Source organism: Aplidium turbinatum, chromosome 10, assembly GCF_918807975.1.
Source record: "Aplidium turbinatum chromosome 10, kaAplTurb1.1, whole genome shotgun sequence".
NCBI lineage: Eukaryota > Metazoa > Chordata > Ascidiacea > Aplousobranchia > Polyclinidae > Aplidium > Aplidium turbinatum.
Genome location: NC_137481.1, coordinates 9901553 through 9927730, shown reverse-complemented (window position 1 = coordinate 9927730; position 26178 = coordinate 9901553). Strand labels below are relative to the sequence as shown.

Below are 26178 nucleotides of genomic sequence, written 5' to 3'. Positions count from 1 at the left end.
CTCAAAGAAATTCTGACGAATTGCGTGAAAGTTGTTAATTTCATCAAAAGCAAAGCTGTAAACCACCGTACTTTTAAAGCGCTCTGTTAAGAAGTAGGGTCAGAATACGAAGTACTTTTGTATCATTCTGAGGGACGTTGGTTATCTAGAGAAGAAGTTTTAAAACGACTGCAGCAGCTAAAAAATGAGGTATCAACTCTTTTGAAAGCAAAAGGAAGTCCCCTCTCAAAATTGTTTGAGAGTAAAAGTTTTCTATACGACATGGCCTAAGTAGCCGATATTTTCGGTCATATTAACAATGTTAATCGTGGCATTCAAGGACCAGGTGTGACAATAATTGATGCAACTGAAAAACTGAAAGCATTTTTAGCCAAGTAGCCGGTTTGGAAACGCAGATTGGAAGCAGGTAATTACGCTAACTTTCCAATGTTAGAAGATCTTATCTTGATGGATGAGACTCAAAGAAAATGTAGGCTAGTCTTTTGATCTCTATGAGAGAAAAATTTTGCGCACACTTGGAAACCCTGCAAATCTCATTTCAACGTTATTTTAATTTAGAACACCTGCCGCACGAAGTTGAAACATGGATTCGAATCCCTTTTCTTTTTGACTTGAGCAACATTAGCGATGACGATCTCAGTAAAGATGAACTACTTGATTTGAGATCAAAAGAGTTATTACGCATTGAATTTCATTCAAAAACTGTGGAAGAAATTTGGTGCTCACAACTGCAAACCTATCCATTCTTGGCAAAGCAAGCTATTGTTATTTTGTTACGATTCATCAGTGGTGCCACGGCTTGTGTTTTTGCACAAGCTCTTGTGTTTTTAATTTTGATCTTGTGTTCTTGTGCTTTCTGATCGATTTTTGGCTAAATCTTGTGTTTTTTAATCAAAGTCAAATTAACCGTTGCTATATGGTTTGAGTTTGGTAGAGAATTAAGGACTGGCACTAAAAGGTTTTGGTAACTAGGTTTCTGGTACCGTACTTAGGCATATTGACCAATTTTACACATTGAGTTATTAAGCCTGACAAGATTAGCTAAAAATTTGATCTGAGCAAGAGAGTAGGCATAAAACGATCCACAACTCCACATTAAACAAGGCAGACGAGCGCCTTTGAATAAATAACGCAAGATTAACAAACCGAATAATATTTTCATAAAGCTGCAATCTTACTGGGTAAGGTATCAGCTCTATGTCTGCAGAAGTAATCGAATCGAAGATCAAATTTAAATGAGCGTAAAACACACAAAATAAAACTTTGCGAGCAACCAAATGTTATAGTGTATTTTTTTTATAATAAAGCGATTGATATGTTTGTGCACATTTAAAAGATCTTTCAGGAACCAACTGGTCATAAACAAGACTAAAAGCAGACAAAGCAAGACCAAATGTGACGCAGACTTAGATTGAAAGGCATAGTTTGCACGATTTTAAGTAATATATTACTTTATTGTGTCACCAGCACTGACAGGCGTTGTTCAATGATTGATAAATCACGTGAAACCATACAGCTGTGATTACTACGCGTAAAATGCATTGGATGCTGTGTGATGTTGATTTTATGCAAGCCTAAAAAATGAAGTGGCACGAACAAAAAATAAACTTGTACTCCATAAAACAAACAGTTGTCAAAATACCGCATCTTGCTTTTTCACGCAAGGTCAGAAAGTAATGTGTTGTTCTCAGTAGCTTTTCAACTTATTTAACGTATTTTTTATGTCATATTATTGTGTGGATTATCAAGAAACTGCAGTGAACTACTTTTAAAGCAAATAAATTTTTAAATTGAATTTTGACATGTTTTCAAAGGCTTAGAGGAATAAAGTAAGCAATAACACTTCAGTAAAACAGGACTAATTGACAGCAGAAATGAAGTATTCGAATACCAGGCTACTTAGTGAGTACGAAATATAAATGGTGCAATCTTTTGAAAGAATTGTGAAGAAAAATATGAAGAAACCTAAAAACGATTGTAGTATTTAAGCTGTGATTTGTTACTATTTATGTTTGATAGAATAAAGTGTTTGCCAGGGATAACTTTTGTTACAAAGTGAAAACAATATGGATCCTTCAAAATAAATGTTAGGTGAGTCAGACTTACACCAAAGTTAATGATATTCATATTGAGAAGGAACTAAAATATGATTATAAAAGCTATCAATTGCTCTTGCTAGGCTAGCTTTTTGTCTAAGACGTCTGAAACTGCTTTTCCGCTTAGCAATTGCAGAATATTGCTACTATTCAGCCAAGCAGATATCTCTAGTAACATAGGCCTACTATGTAACTTTGCTTGGTTTCAAGTAAAATGGCAAATCAACCTACCAACGACAAGCAAGGAATTGTTCAAAATGAAGAAACAGAATTTCCTCAAGAAGTTGCTTCCACGGTTAGTTTAGGTTCAAATATGTTTGCTTAACAATATTTGACTATGACTACTATAGGCCTATGGTGGTTTGAATAAAACATTGCTGAAACTCGTAGTGTATTTGAATGTCTGTATAATATATAAGTATGGCTTCAATAGGTTCAACGAAAAGGGCTCTCTGTTTCACTTGCAGCAGTTTTCATCATCGGCGCAATGTGTGGGAGTGGAATTCTTGCTCTTCCAAGAGCTGTAGTGGATAGCGGGTGGGCAGGTTTGCATCCACCCTTTACTGGGTTTTGTAACTTTTTCAAGTTTCCATTTTTGTGTGCAATTAACACGGAATACAACGTAGACTAAGCAGATGCTAAAATGTTGGAAAGGCGGAAGCATGGGCCGACAGTTTTATGCTTCCAGATAAAAAATAGATTTTGAAATAGACAATATAGACTAATAATCAGCACCTACTATCATAAAGCTGTGTAATTAAAAACGCTATTTATTGGGAATCAGTGAAATAGATGTACTTTAAATTATAGAACTGCAATGGCAGAATTTAGATTTAGTTTCGACGCTTTTCACATAGTTTTGATGCCACCTTACCACCACATTTTGTTTTGCGAAAAAAACAAAAGCAATTTTATTATTGTATATATTGCAATTTGCAAGACAAAAAAGGAAGATATATTTTTCCGAAACAAAAGACTTCAAATCAAGGAAATAAAATAAAAGACCTATTTGTTCAGGCATTCCTCTGTTGATAATCTGTGGATGTCTTTCTTCCTTTACCGGGAACCTATTAGGAAAGTGCTGGACCATTGTCAGGCAAAGGTACCCGGAGTATGAGGGACAGTATATACCGGACCCATACCCAACAATTGGGTTTCGTGCCGCTGGTAAAGCAGGGAAAATTGCCACTAGAGTGTGCATTATCTTAACACTTTTTGGAGGAGGTAAAAATAGTGTAATGTGAACCTTTAATTTTGTGGTCTATAAAAACACAGTAGGCTAAGTGGTGTTGTTTGTCTTTCATAGAGAATAATAAAACAGATAAAGATCCATGCGTGTAATTGTGGGATGCAACTGAATTACTGCTTTCAATTATATTGTAAAAGAAAGATTGAAATGTACTTGTAGACGTAGTAATAAATTGTCATCGCTCAAGCTACATGTATGTACGGTACCGTAGTTTACTCTTGCACGCACTACTAATGCTATTAATTTTTCCCCACGTGTTTTTTTTCATGTACCTCCATGTGGATGTGCAACATAGCAAAAGCAAAATACATAATAAAAATATCAGTTGATATAGAAGCAGCTAGCTTTAGAAAACTCAAACAAAGTATTGAAAACAAGAGCTTTGTCGAAACTTGAATAATAATTAATCTTATTTAAATAGATTCAAACAAATAGATAAATTGTCTCAAAAGAATTGTCTGATAAATCTTTCATGAATTAGTTTTGTTCACATGGAATTTTATTAAATCTTGACCTAAATTAAAAATATATCGATCAGTGCTATGTGATAAACTACGTTGTAAACAAACTGCATTGTAAATTATATGTAACAAACTTACAAGTAGCTCTTGGCAGGGCCGTTGAGAGAATAATTTGGGCTCGGTACCAATGAGATACTCGGGCTCCAAACTAAAACACTTCTGAGAAGAACGCACTATATTCAACAAATACAAAACGTTTTTTTCAAGTTCCTGTGCCACTTAGAAACGTTACTGGCCCCAAAAATTATCCCAGGCCCTGGTCCAAAAGTACCTCCTGAACCCCCTGCACTACTGACTCTTGGCATAGACTTACTAATTTAATATAGAAGTTTCTTTTGCAATATGTCAAAATTAAATTGTTATGACTTCTTTATGCATTACTTCATACTTCGTAATGAGAAAAATGATCTTTGGTTTCTACTTTCTAGTGCAGCGTTTCTTAACCGGGGGTGCTAGCACCCCCTAGGGGTGCTGGAATAGACTGTAGGGGGTGCTAAATGCATGCAGTATAATATCAAATAATGCCATCTTACTTTCTGCATTTTTTTTGTCTTTCTTTCTGCCTGTATAAGCAGTTGTCATATCAATGATTGCTGTTTCGAATTAGCCTGATACATGGTTTGCTGTTATTGTAATCATTTCCCAGTCAAGTACGGTACGCAACTTGGTCCTGAGTAGTTTATGCGAACTTACTTGGTGGGTGCGTACCTGCAGTTTTGCATTCACCTGTCCTACAGACCCTCACCATGCGTGTTTACCCGCGTGGCTACCGCATGCGTGGATTGCGGACATTGAAACACATAAATTTTATTTCATTAGGACCCGTGTAATCCTGAAGAGCAGTTTCGAAGAATAAACAAAATGATGAACTTGTACATCGCTTTCCTTCGCCAAAGGTTAATGGCGGCGCCAAAATTTTGACATGCTTTTTGATCGCTGGCGGTATATTTTGTAGTGAGGTTTCTTGTCGTCTAACAAACTGTGCTGTTGTTTTAAGAGAGTTGATTCACTTACCTATGGTCATAATTGAATTTCTGTTGGTGAATGAAAATCAAATACCAAATGCTGAATCAACTTTGTTAAAACAACAGCACAGTTTGTTAGACAACAAGAGGCTTCATTACAAAATATATCGCCAGCAATCTGCAAGTATGTCAAAATTTCGGCCTCTACTAAACTTTTGTCCGGCACTGTAGTAGTCGTATGTTAATGATAGTTAGGGGGTGCTAGACTGTTCAGGCCTATTTACAGGGGTGCTAAAGTCAGAAAAGGTTAAGAAACGCTGTTCTAGTGTGAGTTTGTTGAATAAAAACCGACAGAATTTTGCTCATCGATAACTTGCTCATCATTCTGTCTACCAGCGTGGTTCTAAATAGAACAACGTTATTTAAGCGTTTTGTTAAACATTATCTTGGTTTATTCATGTTCCCAATTGGGAACAATAGAATAAAGCTTAAGCAGAACATTTAAGTTACGGTACAACTTTTATATTTTTTGATTTTATGTTCCAGGAACCGTATTTCTTCTATTGATTGCTGGAAACATTGAAAATTTAATATCAAGCCTTGCTCATAAAAATTTTTACACATGCTATTTGCTGCTCATTGTTGTTGCTGTGCTAACTCCATTTACCTGGCTTGGTACCCCTAAAGACTTCTGGCAGGCTGGTATAATTGCAACTGCAACCACTGCTCTTGCTTCAGTTTTGATTATTGCTGGACTTGCAAAGGTAACGTGTTTGGCGATTTGTTTGTAGTTTACGGCAAGGCAGCGCAGCGGTCTATTTTACGTTTATTATATGAAGCGCAGACACAGTTTACGTTTAATTGACGTAAATTAAGATTCTGTATGCTGTCCTGTCGATTTTAATTGAAGATGTCTATAAATAAGAGGAAACTAACAAAAAATTGTTTCAAATTGTCAAAATGATTTTGAGATATTCTTGATGCTTAATAATCCTAATGAAACATTTGTATCAACTGAAATAGTTTGTTTGTGATTTGTTTAATGGCGTTGTGCAGCAAAATTTCTACCAATCCACCTGTCCTAGATGGAATAGCTTACTAGGGGAAGAGCTGAAACGGCATGGCCGTTACCTTATGGTTAACACTGGGCCCTAATAATGTGATGTGGTAATACATGATGTCATCGCATTATTACCCGACTTATTCTCGCTGCATTATGCTGGAAAAAACACAATCGATACTCTTTTTAAAGTCTTCGGTTTGACTCGACCTGGAATCGACCCCAAATCTACCAGCTCCAGAGCCGAATGTGCAACTACTCGGCCATTGAAATGTTTTTTTGATTGCAGTGGCAAAAATTTCACAAACAAATAAAAAATTGTAACTAACTGTATCAATTATTTCAGATGGAACCATCGCAGCCTCCAGCCATACATTCCAATCCTGATTTTGTTGGGTTTTTTAACGCGTTTGGAACAATTTTATTTGCTTACGGCGGAGCTAGTTGCTTTCCAACCATACAAATCGATATGAAAAACCCGGACAAATTTCCAGTTTCTGTTGTAATTGGAATTTCAGGTAAATAAATTCCTTTAACAGTAGGCTAAAATCATTGACAATATGATTTCTCTACTGTTTTATTTAATTCAGGCGCACATGTTCATAATTAGGCTACAATACGTCTATAACTGAAGATCTTGGCTAATAGGCTACAGTTACTGTTACTGTAAATGGCTTTAAAAGCAAGAAACAAAATAAATTTGCAAGAGGTGAATAATTAACTGAAAGTCACAGAATTTTTTTATTCAAGAATTCTTAGACTGTATTCTGGTTTGCGTTTGCTTACAAGAAATCATGGCTGCTTTTTAGTCAATTTTCTCAAATAAAACCTACGTAGAAAGGTCAAGCTTAGGCTCAACGTTATATAATTAAGCAAACATAGCTGTAATTAAGGTGACCATTGCTACAAATAGTGATAAACTTGGTTTTGTGCAGCGGTGATGGCAATGTATCTTCCTACATCGATAACCGGGTTTGCTGTTCTTGGAGATAACATGAAACCAGAAACTAATATTTTGAACGCCATGGATGGGAATTGGATTCTTTACACAATCATCGTTCTCATAAGTTCTCATTTGCTTATGGCAGTCCTGATTGTAACCAACCCTATCAATCAAGACATAGAAGGCTTTTTTGGTCTTCCTGACAGTAAGAGAATTATTGGATAGGCCTAGTTAAATCGTATCTCAAGCAATTGATTTTTGCAATTTTGATGGAAAAATAGTCTATAGTCTAACTCTAAACCTAAGGCAAGCCCATGCCTAAGCTTCCAGGCCATTTTTTTCGGCAACCAAGCATGACCTACCACTAGCAGGGGTGTGGTCACGTTGGGACTTGAAAAGCTTTTGCCTCCTCCCCCCACATTTTATCTTCACTGCCAAAAAATGTGTTAATACTATTGCAACGTTTTACTGACATGTTGAATGACGTTTGCTCCCCAACAGTTAGGTTACGTTTTCCCCCCTAAAATTTTCTTTCTAGCCACGTCACTGTCCGCCAGAGCTTCTACCCTGCAACCAAATTGTTACGCCAGCAGCCAGAATAAAAAAATCTGTCATCACAGCAAAAGTGTTTTCTCACACCCACAGATCAGATTTCGTTTTTCACATGTAGGCTAATAGATCTAAGCGGTTTAGCACCCAAAGTGGTTATCAAATTAATAAATAAACAAGATACAGAAATATAACAACAGTGAACAAGCCCATACAGCAAAATCGGTCATTTTTACATTGATTTAACGTCTGCAGACGTATTGAAAGAGCTGGTCGTGTATGAGGCTTATGCTATTAAGGGGGTTGGAGAGGTTAATCGTTTTTTTTTATTTCAAATCCCTGGTTTTAGAACACAACAGGAAATTCCAAGACCTCTTCCAAAACGAAAATTTCCGTCCTTCCAAAGGTCTTTCCTTAAACTTCTTTACAATGCACGGTATTGCACTCCAGGCAAGAAAAAGCAACATTAATGACTGAACTGTTTTCTCCTGAAACCTACCGTGTGTCCCCCTATTGTTTGTGACCCACAAGCCAAATATGGAGAGCTTTAGCACCACGGTTTTTGGTTAACCTGTACACCGGTGGAAACTCAGCCGGATTGACCCTGTAACTATACAGCTCAGCCAGCCATGGATATTGACTACCTTGACCTTATATCCATAGATGTACATTAGACTTGTGTCATAATGACAAGTAGGCGATTGTCATCACTATCTGTTCTAGCAGTAGCCTAGTAGCAATTTAACCACCAATAACTTACATAGCCTACATTAGGCCTACTCCTGGACATGACCTACAACGCATCTTGTCATTAAACTTTTCACAGTCCCTAAAAAGTAACTTTAAGATACAGCCATAGGATACAACACATAACATGACTGCAGTAGCTTTTTAAAAAAATTCCAATTAAGTATTTTTTTTTTTAAATTTGACGTTCTTGTACGAAAAATGTATTTAGGGCCCAAAAGTAGGCTATTTCTACCGTGGCAGAAAAGGCTGATTAGGCTGGGCCTATTATGTACATGTTACAGTTAGAGACTTTGATCTGGAGTAAATTTTTACATGAAGCGTATTCGCACAAAAATAATATAGGCTAAGCCTACAGCCATCTTCATGCACTATAAGAAAGAGCAAAAAACCTATGAAAGTTTCGAAATGGATTTTCAAGTGGATATGGTTAGGCCTATATTAATTTTATTTGATAACTTAGCCAGCTCAATAGAGAATTTGAAACTAAAACTTTGTGAATCGACTTTTCAATCTTTTGAATTTACCAATGATCCAAATAGATGCGTAGGGTGATCAATAGCCTACAGTTAGCCTATAGCCTACTAGCCATTAACGACCTAGAAACTACTAGACATTAACGACCTGTTTGAGCTTGATGCTGCGAGTTCGCTGTGGTAGCCTAATAGTGAATTACGCTAGATTTCGGAACACAGTTCCCTGGTTATGTGCTATGACGAATGGTGTTGAAGTCAGTGAGGAGACGTTCTTCAATGCGGCTTTTTTGACTTCGTTTTGAATTCATCTGCAGGCGAAAGTTGCATTTGCATTATACTAACCAATTTGTTTGTTTTTTTCAGAATTTTCTTGGAAACGGTGCCTAATACGCACATGTGTTATGTTATCCATGCTATTTGTGGGTTTAACCATTCCGCACTTCGGCGTCATTTTATCACTTGTAGGGGGAACAACAGTGACAGCTACAAACTTCATATTCCCTCCCCTATTCTACCTTCTGTTGTCTCGACAAAAAACTCCATCTGAAGGACATGGAAACCACCCACTTAGTTACAACCAAATAGTGTACACAGCCGTTTCTAAAACAAAAGCACCTCCTTCAAGAGAAAATAGTGGGTCTTTTGAAGACAATTCCACGTCGCCATCTGGATCACAAAGATCCATAAATAAAACCACATGGACTGTGATAGAAATACCACTTTATATGAAAATTATCCTTATTGAAATCATTGCTATCGGTTTGATTGGAGGAGTTGCTTCTACCTATTCGGTGGTGGCTTCGTTGGTGAATGGGCAATCAGGCTTTACTGTACCGTGTTATGTTAATTGGGCGGCGGCTGACCCAAAGTAACAATTTTGCAGAATATTGATATGAATATTTTACGAAATGAATGGCCTTTATTTCACATAAGTCAATTATCATATTGGTCAATATTAAGAGGTGTTTTTTTTAATATTGTGAACTATTATCGGTTGTAAACTGCGATAACATGCAAACCTCGAGGGTACGGTAGCCTACCGGGTATGGTTTTGGTTATGCTGCTCATGGCTCACCAAACTGACATTTTTTGTGATCTTATCAGCTTTGCAGGCCACTGTTGACAATCGATATATTATTATCAACTGTATAGATTATGGTCATATGCGACCGTATTGTAGGCCAAATGATATATTAGTTATTGCTTCATTAATTTTAACTGTGACTTTTTGCGTGTAGTTTAGTAAACATGTAAATAATTGAACACTCAAAATTGTTAACCATAGGAAATGGACATTTGAAGATGTTCCAGAACCGTCGCATCCAATAGGCTAGCGGTATTCAAGTAGGTAGTCCTACAAAGCAATATGTAGCCTATTGCAGAACGTTTTTGCAAAGGACTTCGCAAGGTTTGGAAAGCCAATGTTGCTTTAAAATTTGTTGTGGTCGTCGCTTTTGTCCACTCCCGACTTTGTAAAATGGCAGGATCAAGCAGCGCCGTGTGCGCTTGAGCAACGTAGGCTATTTCAAGGACAGCTTTCCATTTGGCGACCCGTGGTGAATGAAATGATTCACAGGTAACAGCATTTCAACAACCAACCAAAACTTCACTGTTAAACCATAGGTGGTTAAACTCGCTGACTGAGCCTAATTCAGCAGTTCAAAACACTAAAAGTGTGCAAAATTGCCAGAATTTTGTTTCCAAAAGAAGAGGCTTTCCGATCCAATTTTTTTTTTGAAGCAGGAAAATGTGGAAATTCATTCAGTTGATGGTTCTAAAAAGTTGTAGCCCATGTAGCGGGCGGTGAGACTTACACAAGAAGCTAGGCAGAATCGGTGGAAAAAGTTTTTCTGTGCAGATATTGGCAAAAGATATTTTTTAGAGATATCCTTTGAACTTAATTAGCTCTTAAGGGAAGAAATAGTCTAGCCTACTTGCAGTGGAGTAAAAAGAGAGGAGTAAATAGGTAAAAAGTAAATTGCAATTAAAGCACTTTTGTGGCAGACTTGAGAAATTCAATTGATAGCGTCTGGCAACTATAGCCTACTGTATCGCATGTTTATTTAGGCGTTTGGTAGGGTAAGGTCGGGAACTATGATCATGGTGGGAGCCATAATCCACCCCCTTTTTTTAATATAAAGCATTCTTTTTTCATTTTTTGACGTCATTATATTTTTTATGCTTGGATAACTTTCCCACAATCCTTTGGTCAAAATTGTACTAAAAAATAAAGGTGCAATGAGGATTTATAGGTTTTGTGTTAAAAAAGTAAATGTTTTTGACTGAATGTGTTTTAAAATAACTCATTTGTTATGCAAGAAATGTTCATGAACTTTTTTGTAATGGTAGGTGATGTATTTATGATGAGATTAAGCTGAAAGTTTTTTTCAGCTGTTGTTTCATTTTTGAAACATCAGGCAGGGAGCCTTGAGTTACCTTGTGTTGGGACCTGCAAGCCATGACAAGTGCCTGTGATAGTAGATGTTAAAGTGTCATATGACATCATTTTTTTTGCTTTTCACACCTTTCCACTAGGATATATCACAATTCTGACTTTTCTTTCGTTTGCAACTATTAATTATGCTATTTTACATGAAAATTCTGACAACTCATCCCAAGGAATCATTTGAAAATTCTCCATCGCTTATTTCAAAATTTAAAGCTTGGAAGCTGGCTTGAAGATTGATTTGACACATAAATAATACAACATTTGTAAAGGCTTCAGATAGTAATAACTATATTTGATTTAATTCGCTCTGCTTTGTCTTTTTGCTTAGCATTGAGCACTTTTTGTAGTAGGCTATTAATAGTTTTCATTGTTTTTAAATACCGGTAATACAACTATGTTTTAGAATTGTATTTTTGATATGGTGAAGTGATTTCTTTGCAAACATACAACATTTTTTCGTAGCGTAATTGTGGCTTATCGCTCCCGACACGTGTCTTATCGCTCCCCACATGTGGGGTGCGATAAGACGCTTGGCGCGTGTTTATGTTTTTGAGCGTAAATTAAACATTTGCTGAAATAATAACTTGTGCTTTTGTTTTAAAGTATTTAGCACTACAAGGCATTGCAAAACCAATTTTTAGAGAAAAGTATTGAGAAACGTAGAAGATACCGGTATGCATCTAAATTCTAAAAGAAAAAAGTGGCTCGCAGGTCCCGACCTTCCCCTAATTGAATTTTGCGTTTGGTAGGCTACATTTTGCTTCTTTAGTATCTTTTTGGTATTTTTTTTGGCTTATTGCACTAAGTTTGGCACATTTTTTATTTTTAAAATTAAGTACAGACACCGATGTCGCAAGCAAATATCTAAAATTTTAAGCCGGTAACCTTAGCAAGGTTAGCAAGTGATAGAAAAAAAGCACTATTGCAATATGACCTGGTCATGTTCATAACAACATAGGCGTTTTGCTGCAAAAAAGGATTATAAAGAACAGCTAAAATCTTCTTAGAACCAAATTAACCATAATTATGATCAATTTGACAAAGTTTCATGAAAATCTGAAAGGGTCGAGCAGATGGCCCTAGGACGTTCGGCTTGGAATGAACCGTATAACTATAAGACTATAGGCTACAACCATACAATCCAGACACCTAGACTGAGTTGGAAACAATTTTGACAAATGCCCACAGGTCTTCCTAAGATCTCGATTGCTATTAGTCATTCACTCATTTATTTATGGGGGCTTAGCCTACACATTATATTTTTAAGTTATAATGCAAGATTGGCAAACTGGAAGAAAGAAGTAGCCTATACTAAAGCTGAACTTGTAATTTGTAGTTGATGCAGAAGAAGAAGTTGAGTACATTTAGAAAAACATACCAAGTGTGCTTTTTTCAGATTATTTTCTTCATTATATATATAAAAGCAGGCTATTGTTAGTGAAGAACATGCCAATCAATGCTATCAAGAAGGCAGGGATATCTCAAGGGGATACGAATTAAGGCTTTTATTACGTCTGACAATAGAAGGGCTTTTGTTTATCGTAAATAATCTGTGTTTATCGTAAAATGACAATTGGCACCGATAGTAGGCTAGTTTAATTAATCTTGATATGATAACTTGCATTGCGCCATTAACATCAGGCCTGGATATTCACAGCATGCTCGTGGTTGCTTGTTAATTCAACTACCCATATAGGCTACTTGCTTTACATCTAGCCTCCTGCAAAGGCTTTCTTATAAAAAACAGCTTACTGGTAACTTTTCAACTGTCTTTGCAAACAAGTGTTTTTTAAATAGACTCTAGGTAACATTTTCTAACTGTTTTCTGTAGCTCATTGTACCAGCTGCACTACAAAACTTTCTATGATATTAAAAAGAATCACATGTTTAAAGTACTACAACCTACCGCCCTGGTAGTGTCATGAGAATAAGGTAATCGCTGCGAGCCTTCATATCCCCTTCTCTAGATATCTCTGCATGAAGGATATAATTAAAGGCGTAGGCTATGCGACGTATGGGAATCAAAATGCTTGCAGCAGTAACAAGAATTCGCACTTCTTTGATAACAAAGAACAAATGCTGTGAAGATCTGGTCATCACAAAAGAAATGTTGGCCAGGTTAGAAAAGACATTTATTAATTCCGAGTGCGCCATTTCTCCGCCTGTGCATTGTATAGCAAGTTGATAGCGTGTAGCCTACAGTATGAATACGCTTTGTTTTACTGTTGTCTGTTGGGAGTTGGGACATACATGTCCCGATCCCGATTCCATGGGGCTCAAATTGTGGATTTTTTCTTCATTGTTATATTTACAATATTCGTAGTTATATTTGGATTTGGTATATATTGGAAAAAAGTTGGTATGTTTTGCATGAAGAAACCTGGCAACCTTGTTCCTCGCTGGGGACAGAGGTAGGTACTTTAACGTATTACACTTCTCGAAAAGGCAACCGCAACCATGCGTGACATACGACATCGCTGATATTGGTAGCGCTATCATGCGTAACATGACTCAACACGTGATTATCTGGTCGTCTTTATCGAAAGATTTTGAAACAAAGAAATTTAACTGAATGCATCGCCACAACCAGCGTTTCTTAATGGGTTAGGGCAAAGGAGTAGTAATTTCGATTGCATGGGTTCGATTCCCACCCTCTGCTAATACTATTTTTTCTTCTGCAACTGAACTGAGTGCAAGAAGGATCGTAGTCGTCGTCGTCGTCGTCTGAGCTTCTGGGGCCGAGGGTCTATCCTTTTACCACCCCAGATTCACGATGTTCCCGGACTACACTGGAAAGCTGCTAGAGAGCAGCCAGTCTTTAGTTTCATCATCCATGACGCGCAGACCTTCCACTCCGTTAGGTGGCTTGAAGATGGTACAGTCATTGATGATGTGGTCTGCGGTCTGTTCCTCGGCACCACATTCACAGGAGGAGGAAGAAGCCATTCCCCATTGGTGCATGGTTGAGCGGAAAAGCCCGACGCCCGTACGGAGACGGCCAAGGCGTACCCATGCCTGTCTCTGTAGTGTTAGACCGATGGGGCATGTGTTAGCGTCGGGGATAAATGAAAGGAGTCTGGTGGTGCTTGACCTCCATTCAGAATTCCATTTATGGTCCGCCCAAGTAGCCGCAGAGATGTCTTATTCATCAGCTTCGTTGATAAGAAGTTGAACGGCTGGCACGAATGGGTGTCTTGATTTCAGTCGGCGGGGGTGCCCGTTTGGGAGAGCAGAGATCTTGTGGTAGAGAAGATGGTTAGGCTCCAGTGCCCGTCGACCGAGGGACAGAGTGGCTTCTTCGCGACGAAGCTCAGCGGGTTGGATGCCAGCGAGAATGGGGAGATTGTCCAATGGTGTGGGACGCAGGCATCCGGTCACTGTGCGCAGGGCGCTGTTTATGGCACTGTCGATGTTGTGGCAGTGAGCACTGCGGCACCAGACAGGTGCACAGCACTCTGCAGAAGAGTAGACAAGGGCTAAGGTTGCTATTCGCAAAGTGTCAGCCCTCGCCCCCCCAGCTAGAGCCTGCCAGGCGCTTCAGTAGTGCAGCGCGGGATGTGAGTTTCTTGCGCAGTGACACCAAATGGTGGCAGTATGTGAGCGATCTAGTGTCACCCCAAGATACCTTGGCTCGGGGCAGAAGGACAGAGGTTTTCCGTTGTTGTGGACATGTAGCTCACGATCAGCTTCCGGATTGTGTAGGTGGAAAGCTGCCGCCACAGTTTTGGTTTCGCTGAGTTTCAGTCGCCAGTTCTGGAGATAAGCTGAGATGGTTTGCATGTCCTGGCTCAAGGTGTCTTCTAAATTTTTCCACGACTTTGAGGAGTGGAGAATTGCCAGATCGTCCGCATAAGCGTATTTTGCGGAGACCGTGGTTGGCAGGTCGTGGGTGTAGATGTTGAAAAGAAGTGGAGCCAGGACCGATCCCTGTGGGACGCCGTTTTTCAGGCGTCTCAGTCTGCTTCGCCGTGGATTGCCGGTGGTGAGGGTGAAGCTTCGGTTCCTGACAAGTTCCATAATCATATGGATCATATGTCGGTCAGGAAGCAGGCGAAGCAGCTTGTAAGTAAGGCCACGATGCCATACAGTATCGTAGGCAGCTGTGAGATCTAGAAAGACAGCGCCGGCCTTCTTTTTTGCCTCAAAGCAATCCTCGATGTCTTGGGTCAACAGTGTGACCTGATCTACAGTGGATTTTCCGCGCCGAAACCCAGCTTGCTCTTTTGGAAGGAGCGTGTCGATGATTGGGTTGACGCGGGCATAGATCAGCCTTTCGAGGATTTTGAAAGGAACGCAGAGGAGGGATATCGGACGGTCCTCTGGTGGCTTGTGAGGCTTAGGGATCGCAACTACTAGAGCTCTTCTCCAGATTTTTGGAATTGTGAGGTAGTGCAGGCAGGAAGAGAGGAATCTACGTAACCAGGACTTGAGGGCAGGGCCAGCATGGAGCACAAGCTCAGGGCAGATCTTATCCGGCCTTGGAGACTTGTGTAGTTTCACTAGGCCGAGGGCGGTGGCGAATTCCTCTGGGGTGAAATCTCCAGAGATTGTTTCTTCTTGTGGTGTTACCACTCGCCACAGGGCAGACACTTCTTTGGCGACAAGGCGGGAAGTCTCGCGGTCCTTTGTCTTGTAGACCCCGTTCTGCACTAGCTGGGAAACGATGGCATTTGCAGAAACGGGGCACTGGCAAGGGGAGTTTGCTGAGCGCCCAGTGAGGTTGTTGATGATGCTCCATGCTTTGCGGCTTGAGTGTGAGAAGTCGATGGTTTGGACGGCTTCATTCCATCGCTCAAGCTTCTTTGCGTCCAGCCGCTCAAGTAGTCTGGTGGCGGCGGTGTTAGAAGCAGTACCCGAGGTGGCGTTTAGGTAGGAGCGATAGAGAGCTTCACACTCAGAGTCCCAGCATGGTGTAGCCTATAGTTGGTTCGATGGCCACATGGTATTGTGGCCTTTGCCGCAATTATTATAGCATTGCAGAAGTCCTGGTAGGCCCTATGCCTCGTCTGCGTTGCATGTTTCAGGTGGTGGTAACTTTGCAGTAGACTCATTGGTCAGGAAGCTGTATTGATTCCAATCGGCTTTTTTGAAGTTTCATTGCTTCACCGGTGAACTCGGGACAGAAGCCACAAGTTTTGGGGCGATGATGAGGGACGGCCGGTGTTGGGACCGCGGGAACTTCTCAAGCACACGTCTGTCTGGAAGAGAGCTGTCGACACTCGCGAAGGCCAAGTCAGGGTTTTTCCCTGTTCCCCAGCGGCCGGAGTGGAAACTGGCTGGTTCCTTTGGGTTGAATAGAAGGGCAAGATGGTTTGTAGAGGCCCAGTCAGCCAGCAATTCTCCGTCGCTGCTTGTGTTGTTGTAGCCCAGTCGATGTGCTGGCAGTTGAAGTCGCCAGCGTAGAGACTGGGGAAGGGGAACGTTGGAAGGGATGATGGCAACATTCGCGAGGGTGGGGGCTTGTAGATGTTGACGATGTTGTAGTCTGAGATAAATATGCACACCTACTCAATCTCGGCATCAGTTGGAGATTAGTCGACAAACGTCCACTTCAGGCTCTCATGCACAAACGTGGCAATGCCGTGCTTCCTGCTTAAGGTAGACCCGGCTAGCGTGTAGTTGGAAATAGCTAACCTATCTGCAGAAGTGCAGTGGGTCTCCTGGAGGAGGATGACGAGTGCCCGGTTGGTATGGGCAAGCGCAAGCTGCTCCACAACTTTGGTCTTGCTTGTTGCGTAGCCTTCTATGTTGAGCTGCAGAATGGTGGGGCGTCTGAACTTATCAATTGCCCCTTGCAGCTGTGCCGTCCGGGTGGAGGCTCTTTGTTGACAAATTTCGTTTCTCATCTGGTTGAAAGCAGATGGTATACTCACAGGATGGGGCACGAGGAGCCATTTGTCGTTGATCGTAGTGACTGCAATCAATGGAGTTTATGAGAAAAATTGTGACTAAAACACCAGTAATGTCATATACGTTCAGCGCTTCCACTTTTGTGGTAATTACCACAATTGTGGAATTTTCATCATGCTTGTGGTAAAAATGTGGTAATGAAGAATTTGTGGTAATTTTGTGGTAATATGGGAATTTTGTGTGAAAATGTTGCCAAAATGTGGAAATTATAAATTTTGAAAATTTGACATAAAATACTATCAACAAATAAGAGCATTTAAACTGTTGTCTTCCGAAATCGAACTGATATGCAAAAAACTACTTATAATAGCATGTGACTAACATGTTCCACTGTTTTCGGTTTGATTTTGGAATGCATCCTGACTTTTGACTTTGAACGTAGGGTGACCATATTCATAGTCAAGATGTCTTTCAGATTGTAGCTGCGGTGTCAAGTACAGTACTTTGCTTACTTATTTCGGATGTTTTAATAACTGTTAATAACCGGTACTGTTAATAAACTGAGTAGTTGTTTTAGACTTTATTTTACACTACATACCTAGTGTAAATATAGCCAAATAATAGCGTTGCCAGATAAGGAATTCTGTCCTATTTTGAGAAAAGTTTAAAGCTGTTGAAAACAAAAACTTTCATTTTGGAATTTTTTTTTAGTTCTGGGTATAAATCAAAACCTTATTCCTAAGTTTAACCATTACCTTAACCCTTCCTTCTTTAATCCTAACTCTGGCAACACCTGATTGTAACCATGGCAACAAGTGGGGAAAAATAGCCACTTTGTTAATGTAAAAGTAAGTCGAAATAAGGTTAAAATCGGGAAGAAAATCAAAGTAAAAAATGTGGTAATCTGAGGACAAATGTGGTAATACAAGTGGTAATCTAGCTTTGTGAAAGTGGAAGCACTGTATACGTTACGCATAGATTGCGTTATGAATTCGAAGAGTATGCTACGTTAAAGTTCCTACCGGGGGCAGAGGTCTGGGAAAGCTGAGAGAAGCTTCTTTGGCAGTTTCAGTTGTTTGTTTTTTTCTGACTATCACAGCTAAAACAATAGGCCTACACGTCAATATAGCAAAACTCTAGAAAAAGGTAGATGCGAACATCATATCGTGCTTGAGACCGAAATGAGTAATTAAAAGAAAATTGGCACTGTCGCCACGTATTCAGAAAAAATTAGGATAAAAGGGAAAATGAAAACAAACAGTTACAAATAAAAACAATAACATATATCCAGGCTACAGCTTTATCAGCCCATATAGCTTTTTAGCTGATATTTTCAAGATTTATATAAATGGACACTTGGTATAAGGATCGGCCATGTTGCATTATCTAGAGTGCTTACGGTACATTTATAATCATGAGGGGAACACATCTGTAAGACTTTGGCTCATTGCAAAAAGGCAGGCAAAGAAAACCCCACAAAGAAATCTTATCATGGACGCAGCCATTTCAATCACAATGCACTAGGCCTTGTACGGTACGACTTACCAATACAAAATTGTTACAATTTGACTTGCTTGAGTTTAGTCTTGACAGTTTTCATGACTGATAGCTGTCCTGGTTAAGCGCTCGACTTGGTAAAAGTAGAAATCGCAAACTTAAGCAGCGATGGTTTCACTCTTGAGGTGGGTACTTGACCAACACATTTTAAGGATTGCTTTCAAAATAAAATACAAAAAAAGTTTTGCATACTTACGAAGGTTTTTGCATGTCCATTGTTCAGTCACTGAGACTGGCAGTGTGAAGTTTCTGGTTTGTCTACTAATGAATGGAATAGTTCACAGACAATAACGCTTCAACAATCCGAAACTTTACACTACCAAACTGGGTGGCTAGGCTGCATCAGTGGTTTAAAGCCTCTAAGTCAGGGGTTCTTAAACTTTTTTTAACGCGGACCCCGTAAACAAAATTTTGGTTTGCGTGGACCCCCTTTGTGGCCTAGTCTGAGAAACTGTTTTGATCGGCATGAATTGGACATAACGCAATAAAATTATAACGAATTGATAACAAAATTTATGTTTTATTAAAATTTAAGACATACCGTAGCGAATTCAGATTGTTTTTCAATATCTTTGAATTAATTTCATAATGTGTTTGTCTTCAACAAGAACATAAATTGTGGCTTCGTGTTTGATAGGGCTGATAGGATAGTTGTTTGAACTTAATCTTTTTTCTTTTGAAAAATTTATTCCATTTTTGAAATTATACGCTAAGATTTCCATTGGGCCTTCATGGACCCCCTAAAACTAGTCCGCGTACCCCTTGGTGGTCCACGGACCCCAGTTTAAGAACCCCTGCTCTAAGTTTATACCACTAATTAATTTGTGAATTATCCAATTCTTTACTGTTGTAGAGATTTTGAAGTGCTTATGTTAGTTGCCTGAGTATTTGAAGTGTGCAAGACCACATTGCACATTGTTGGACATTGTACTGGTATTTGAATACATGACTAGTTTCATTTGTGGCTCATTTAAGAATGCATATTGAAACAAGCCCTTGTGCTGTTTATCAAAGACAGTTTAAAGAATGTCAAACATTAAGAACTCAATTTTTCCATTTTTATTGCTATGGAAACTTTCCAGCTTTGAATTGTGATTTATGGCAACAAGACTACTTAAACTGCATAGCGTGGTATAGATCTGGTAACCATGCAGCTAAGGAAAAGCTTATGCAAAGTGAAAGAAAGAAAAACGAAGCCATTTTGAATAATAGAACTAACATTTGGACATATCGAAATGAACCTCCTGATATGTGGAATTATCCAGGAAATTTGCGTTACAGCAAAAAAGCCTAAAGAAATGATGTTTGCAGCAACTTATTAATGAAAAATGGAAATTTTTTATCAGGAAGGTTAAAGATAGATATACGGTACATGATGTTTTTTTATGTGGTTACTGTTAGTTGTCTGCCCAACATGATCTGATTTTTATATGATATTTTGTAAATTGCATTAATTTAAGATTTTATCCATGGACTGGGAAAGCTTCTTGGAGAGCTTAATTTGGCAGTTTTGCTTACTTGTAGAGGCTTTAAAGCACTGACACAAGCCTGATCACCGAGATTGACAAAGTAGAGTTTCCGATAGTTGTAGTCTTGTTGCCGGGGATTTCCATGAATTAGGTGCTGCTGAATAGAGAGCAGTCCTGAAATGCTTTTGGTCAAGTGCCGTGAGAGCCGAACCAGCACTGCTTGATCTTTAAGCAGGCACGTAACCACTGAGCTAACAAGGAAGATTTAATTGTGGCTTTGAATATAATGCTTTGTAGTTGACTTTTAAAAATTGAAGTCATGGAGAAAGGTTAAGTCTTTAGTTTCACAGATATCTTTCTGTAAAATGCTAATACTATACCGTAGCTATTAGAATGTTATACGTATTACGTAGTTTAAACTTAGAGCAGTTAATCCAGTGTTTCTCAACCTTTTTTGGCCCAACGCCCCTTTTTAAACTGGCAAAATTTTGCCGCCCCCCAACAAAAACGATTAATTACGAAAAGAAAATATACAGTATATTTGGGAGCATGAAAACAGTATACTGGTAGTAGTGGTTACGTCATAATGGAACTCACCAGATTTTTTGGTACACTGAAAAATTACTGATTTTAAATTTTAAATAGATAGCATTTGTAAACAAAACGGTTAGTCAATCAAATACGACGATGGTATAAGAGAAATTGTTTGGCTATCGTGCGAGCATGTAGAGTAGATTATCCAGACAAAGATGTGATGAAATCGTTACGCTGGTCGGTAGATGGGATTAACCAGAATGCCCTCTAACAATCAAAACGCCCCCCTCTTAAGCCGAGGTAATCATACCGCCCCCTGCAAAATCAAAACACCCCTTGGGGGCAGTACCGGGCCCGTTGAGAACCACTGAGTTAATCAATGCTAAACTGGGAATTTAAACTGCAGGCTATTTATCGATTATTAGGTTTCCACTTAAGTTTGTAAGGTTGTACTTTGGCTTACGATTTGTGGGTGTAGCATTAATTTAAACATTTGTTTGGATGAACTGATTGAAAAATTACATAGTAACATTACAAGCTTTTGGAATTTCCCAATTACTAAGTTGCTGATGCTTAAAAATGTGTATATTGTTGAATGTTGATGTAATTTTGTGTCTTTGTAACCTCGTGAGCTGGGCTGATTGCAGAAAACTGCACCCAGGAAGAGTCAACTGTTGGAAACCAACTATCGTATTTTACGGACCATAAAGCGCACCCGATCATAAGGCGCACTGTCAATAAATTGCTTTGATTAGTTTTTTGTTCAGACATAAGGCGCACCGGGTTATAGAACGCAACGTATTTCAAGGAGTATGGGTTACCGTATAAAGTTCATTAAACAAAAATGCTCAATATTTTTTATGGTTATTGTATTTTAAGAAAAAATGGGCCTAGTGAATATCACAGTTGCTTTTACTGTAGTTTATTGTGTAAGACGGTGGTTTATTTATATAATACTGTAATATAATACTATAGTACTGGTTTTGACTTGAGTGTAGGCAATAAAGCACTACTTGATCCATACATTAGGCGCACCGGCTTATAAGGCGCACAATCATTTTATAAAGGATTAAATGGCGCCTTATGGTCTGTAAAATACGGTGGTCCAAAATATTCTGTTAAACTACTGTGGAGGCTGCAGCATACCAACAGCTGTCTTTTTACTGGCATGTCCCAGTAGTTCAATGTACTTGTAGAACAATGTAATTTTGTGTTGGCATCCATATTTTGATTTTATATTTTTATTGTATTTAATGCATTCAATAAAAACAGAAATTAAAAAACAACCTATCATACTATGACTTTGTGTTACTTTTGACGTATTTTATTAACAAAAAGTATGATTTCAATTCATTTTATGTACTCTTTGCATATTTTGTTCAAAGATTCATGCTTACCGTAATTTATTTATTGATGCACAAAATGCTTTCAGATAAATCATGGAATGTTCTGACCTTAAATTAGCCATAGAGTCAAAAAATGTTTGTCACCCAACTGTTTTTCGAAATTATTCTGTAATACAGCAGTGGAGTTTTTGTAGCATGACACCAGAGAAATTGGCTGATGTTCTTGAAGATGTTAAAATCAAGTTTCGAATCGGCAAACAAGATTCGCAGCCAGGTATTGCAATGTTTTGTATCTGCTTGCACAATGAGTTGATTTAATTTCTTAATTGATTAAATTATTCATGTGTGTGGTGAAGTTGTCCCGAACAGTTGAAAGTAAGTTTTAATTGTCGTCTAGTAATAATACTGTAGATTTTCTGAATAACAAGTACAGTTTGTTAAATTTGTCTATTTTCACTTCAGAAAAAGACATGGAAATGGAGCAGGGATGGCAGAAGGTTTTATAAATGGTTTTATAATAATTTTTTTAGATGTACAATGGGAAGGAAACTGTCATTTCATCTATGCCACGATGAAGGAATTTTGTGAATGGGTCAAAGGAGAAAAAACTTGTGGTGCTTTTAACTCGATAGATAAACACTGTTGTTGGGCTTATGCAGATTATGTTTACATGCGAGATTTATTTCAACCTGTTCCTGATTTCAACATTTCTGAGCACATAGATTGGTCTAAGCTTGGTTTTGACAAGGAAGACGGTCTTGATATGGCAATATGGATTGGCACAAGTGGTGCACATACCGTCTGCCATTATGACACTTACGGTTACAATCTAGTTGTACAGGTACATAACATAGTATTTGTTTTCATACTGGCGTGGTACACTAAAAACTATCTTGTGGATGTAGAAGCAATAAAATTTTGTCAGTTTTGGTCAATTTTAACGTTGATTTCAGTCTACTAACTTATAATACATTTAGCTCTACTTTTTCCAATATGATCTGTATAACTTAATATCGTATGAACCATAGACATTAGACAGACAAAACAAAGTAATTTCCACGGGTTTAACATATTATGGGTCTGCTACTATTCGGTGAGTTTTTAACCCTTAACCCTAAAACGGCAATGATAATTAGGCTTCGGTAACCGATAATTTAAAAAAAAAAATTGAAAAAATCACCGAATTGGACTCACCGAAACGGGCCATTCCGACATATTATAAAGTAAAATAAGTGATATTATTGTATAAATTAAATTTTTTACCTTAAATCTGCAGATTTAAAGTAATTCCTGATTAGGACACAAGTATGTGTCGAAAACGTTTGAATTTACTTTAATTATATTTTTTGTGTAATAAAATATGTTAAACCAACGTTTGTTAAACCCGTTCAAGTTACATTGTTTTGTCTGTCTATGGTTCAACAAAGCGAACTCTCTACCAAAGCTTTAATACCGTATTAATGCATATAACTAATAGTAACCGCGTAGGCCGTAATCGAATGTTGTAAAGTATGACTTTTGCTTCCGAACTCTAATTATGAACGCATCAAAATTCCCTTGTGTTTTTACATGAACACGCACCAATCAATCTCTTTATGTAAGCAATACTTTGTTTTGTTTGCAATCTTATGATCCCCTTCATTTGTGGGAGCGCATAGCAGTTTTTGAAAATGATGCATTGACATCTTTTTGAAGGTAGATATCTGGACGTAAGCGATGGACTTTGTTTCCTCCAGAAGACTCCTCCGCCATGTATCCCACACGGATTCCGTATGAAGAATCCACAGTGTTCAGCAAAGTTAATATTTTAAATCCGGATTTATCAAAACATTCTCGGTTAGTGCCAATATATTAGATCAGAAATTGTAGTTGTGCAAAATGGAAATGTGTGTTCAGAAAAAACCACACCATGTATGCTTTTTGTGGTGCTGTATTTTCCTAACTTATTAATGCTCTTTTTTTAAAACTGTACTTTTACCGTTCAGAACAAATTTCAGAGTTTCTGTTGCTTTGAAACTTTTTTACTATTATCTTCCGCTTCCTTGCTAATTTAATTATAAACTATTCACAGGTTTGTTTTCTCTCATCCGCACGTTGTCGTCCTTGAGCCAGGTGACGTTTTATTTGTTCCAACGCACTGGTGGCATTTTGTTGAAAACTTGGAATTGAGCATCAGCGTCAATGCCTGGTTTCCTTGTGTAAGACGTTAGCATTTTTGATATACGTACTCACTACTCATCCAAACTACCCATCACTTAGATGTAATTTAAATCACCTACATTTTTTCTAAATGGCTGACTCGTGTTTGGTTTGCTATCAAATGTTGCTTATCTATTACTTATGGTACAGCTGGATCGCTCAAAGTTACATCCATAGCTTTTAAAATATATGTTAAAGAATTGATTTGCTGTAAAATAAAGTGTTTGTCTTCGAGCACACACAGACCATTTTACACGATCTACAACTCGACGACCCTGATAGTGCCCTCCAATAAGGCAATAACCCAGGTCTTTGCCAGAAAATAGGAATGAATGCCGCATTCTTTTTCAGGAATATGATCCGCAACAGAGAGTAAGCGAGGCAATTACACGTTTGTTAATTGGAGCGAGCATGTCTTATCAGGAATCCGACAAGGAAAGATTCCCTACAGAGGCAACCTCCCGGTGGGTCAACCCGACGGAAAGTATATCCACGGTTGAGGAAAATGTTGCACTTTTACAAAATGCCCTGTTGGATTTTCACAATAAAGCCAAAAGCGCGCCAGAAATTGAGAGACTTGGCGAAAGTTCGCTTAAGAACGCGCAAAGCTGTGAATGCGCCCACGGTATGAAAAGCTATTTACGGAATATCGATTGTTACTTAGTCGACCGGTATTGTTTTCACCACGCATGTGAATTGTTGGAAAATTGGAAAAGACTTTTTCCTGTTGATTCATGTGCTGTTGACGTCAACCTGATCAAGCGTGCTCGATTGTCAGAGAATTTAAACCCAAAGGACTCTGATCCTACGAGGTCGACTGGTTCTGAAAATTTATTAACATTTCGACGTATAGCGGAATGCATTACTCAACCAACGGTTGTGGAATGTATTAGAAATGAGTTACAAGAAGACGGGTAACTTTAAGACAGTGGTTCCCAACCTTCTTCTTTGTTAGCACTACCTTGAAAATATCATCCAGTTTTCGCTCCCCTCCTGGAGTGGTGAAAAATAGGCTAATATAATCACCTACAATTCAAAATGTTGGTTAAATGCCCAGTAAACAAACTTGGCTTCGTACGTCGTTTTATTACTTGCCTTAATGATTCAACACCCACGCACCCCCTAGGAACAGGTCTCGCACCTCTGGTTGAGTACCCCTGCTTTAAAGTGAAGTCTTTTTCAAATTGTGTTTAATTCGCATCGAAATATGATAATCAACCTTTCCTGATAGAGCCAAAGAATGTTTTGACAACATAAACCTGTGGACATTGGAGATGACCAGGTGATTTGTGGTGGCTTAAAGTCTTAATTCCCACATATTTGCCTGACCAAGAAAGTGTCTGTTTACATCTCGTGGTTACCACCAGAAGTCGCAGGATTTAAATTAAGTATTGAATTCGCGTTTGAAAGAAAAGTTCCGCAAACATCGGACACAACACTGCCTAGTGCGTGGGCTGATAAAAATGTGAAAAAGCTCTAAAATTGCACCTCTCTCAAATAGCCGAATCAACTTCACTGCCAGAAGCGGGATTTATCATGAAGTATATCGTATTTGTTGAAACCATAGGCATACGAAAGCCGAGCAACGTCCTTGAGCCGTCCAACGGGCAACGTTTTTGAGCCGTCTTTGAGCAACGTTGCTCGGCTTCGTATGCCTATGGTTCAACAATACAAACTCTCTACCGAAGCTATATCGTATTTGATGTGCTATTATCATCATATTAAGATATGCGATAGAATTTGCCACTCTTACATTGAGTAGGATATTATGTATATATGTTTTTTCACCACAATGCCAAGCGACAAGACAAGTTTTTGGACGTTTTTGCATTTCCTGTCGAGCAGTACAAAGACACCAAATTGACTATTTGTCTATTTCCGATACTGGTTTTGAAAAAATGACGTACTGCAGCACAGTTCACGTGCGACGTTTATTGTTTATGCAATAAATGGCTCACCGTGGTTGCGGGAATATGTTGAGTCACTGGTCTGGAACGATGCAGCAATAGTTCGATTCCCATTTACAACTTGTACAATTTGCGTTCTGGCGCTTTTACTTTTCACACCCTTTTATGTTCGACACGACGACACGTTAGTGTTGTCGCTGTGATGGATAGAAATAACAACACACTGATTTCAGGCCCGTAACTAGCTTGGAGCAGCAGGGG

At 38.7% G+C, this 26178-nt stretch overlaps 2 protein-coding genes across 2 annotated transcripts; both read left to right on the top strand.

Annotated features, from left to right (window-relative positions):
* Window positions 1-1973: 1973 nt before the first annotated feature.
* Window positions 1974-9863, top strand: LOC145778513 (uncharacterized). The gene is made up of 7 exons (XM_082590007.1): window positions 1974-2391; window positions 2530-2641; window positions 3114-3320; window positions 5378-5595; window positions 6238-6409; window positions 6827-7039; window positions 8970-9863. Exons 1-7 carry the CDS (start codon window positions 2311-2313, stop codon window positions 9476-9478), a joined length of 1512 nt encoding a protein of 503 aa, XP_082446133.1. The 5' UTR covers window positions 1974-2310; the 3' UTR covers window positions 9479-9863.
* A 10160-nt stretch (window positions 9864-20023) lies between these two features.
* LOC145778212 (HSPB1-associated protein 1-like) lies at window positions 20024-25982 on the top strand. Its single transcript, XM_082589669.1, has 5 exons — window positions 20024-22085; window positions 22342-22652; window positions 23511-23647; window positions 23883-24009; window positions 24362-25982. Exons 1-5 carry the CDS (start codon window positions 21905-21907, stop codon window positions 24926-24928), a joined length of 1323 nt encoding a protein of 440 aa, XP_082445795.1. The 5' UTR covers window positions 20024-21904; the 3' UTR covers window positions 24929-25982.
* Window positions 25983-26178: the final 196 nt, after the last annotated feature.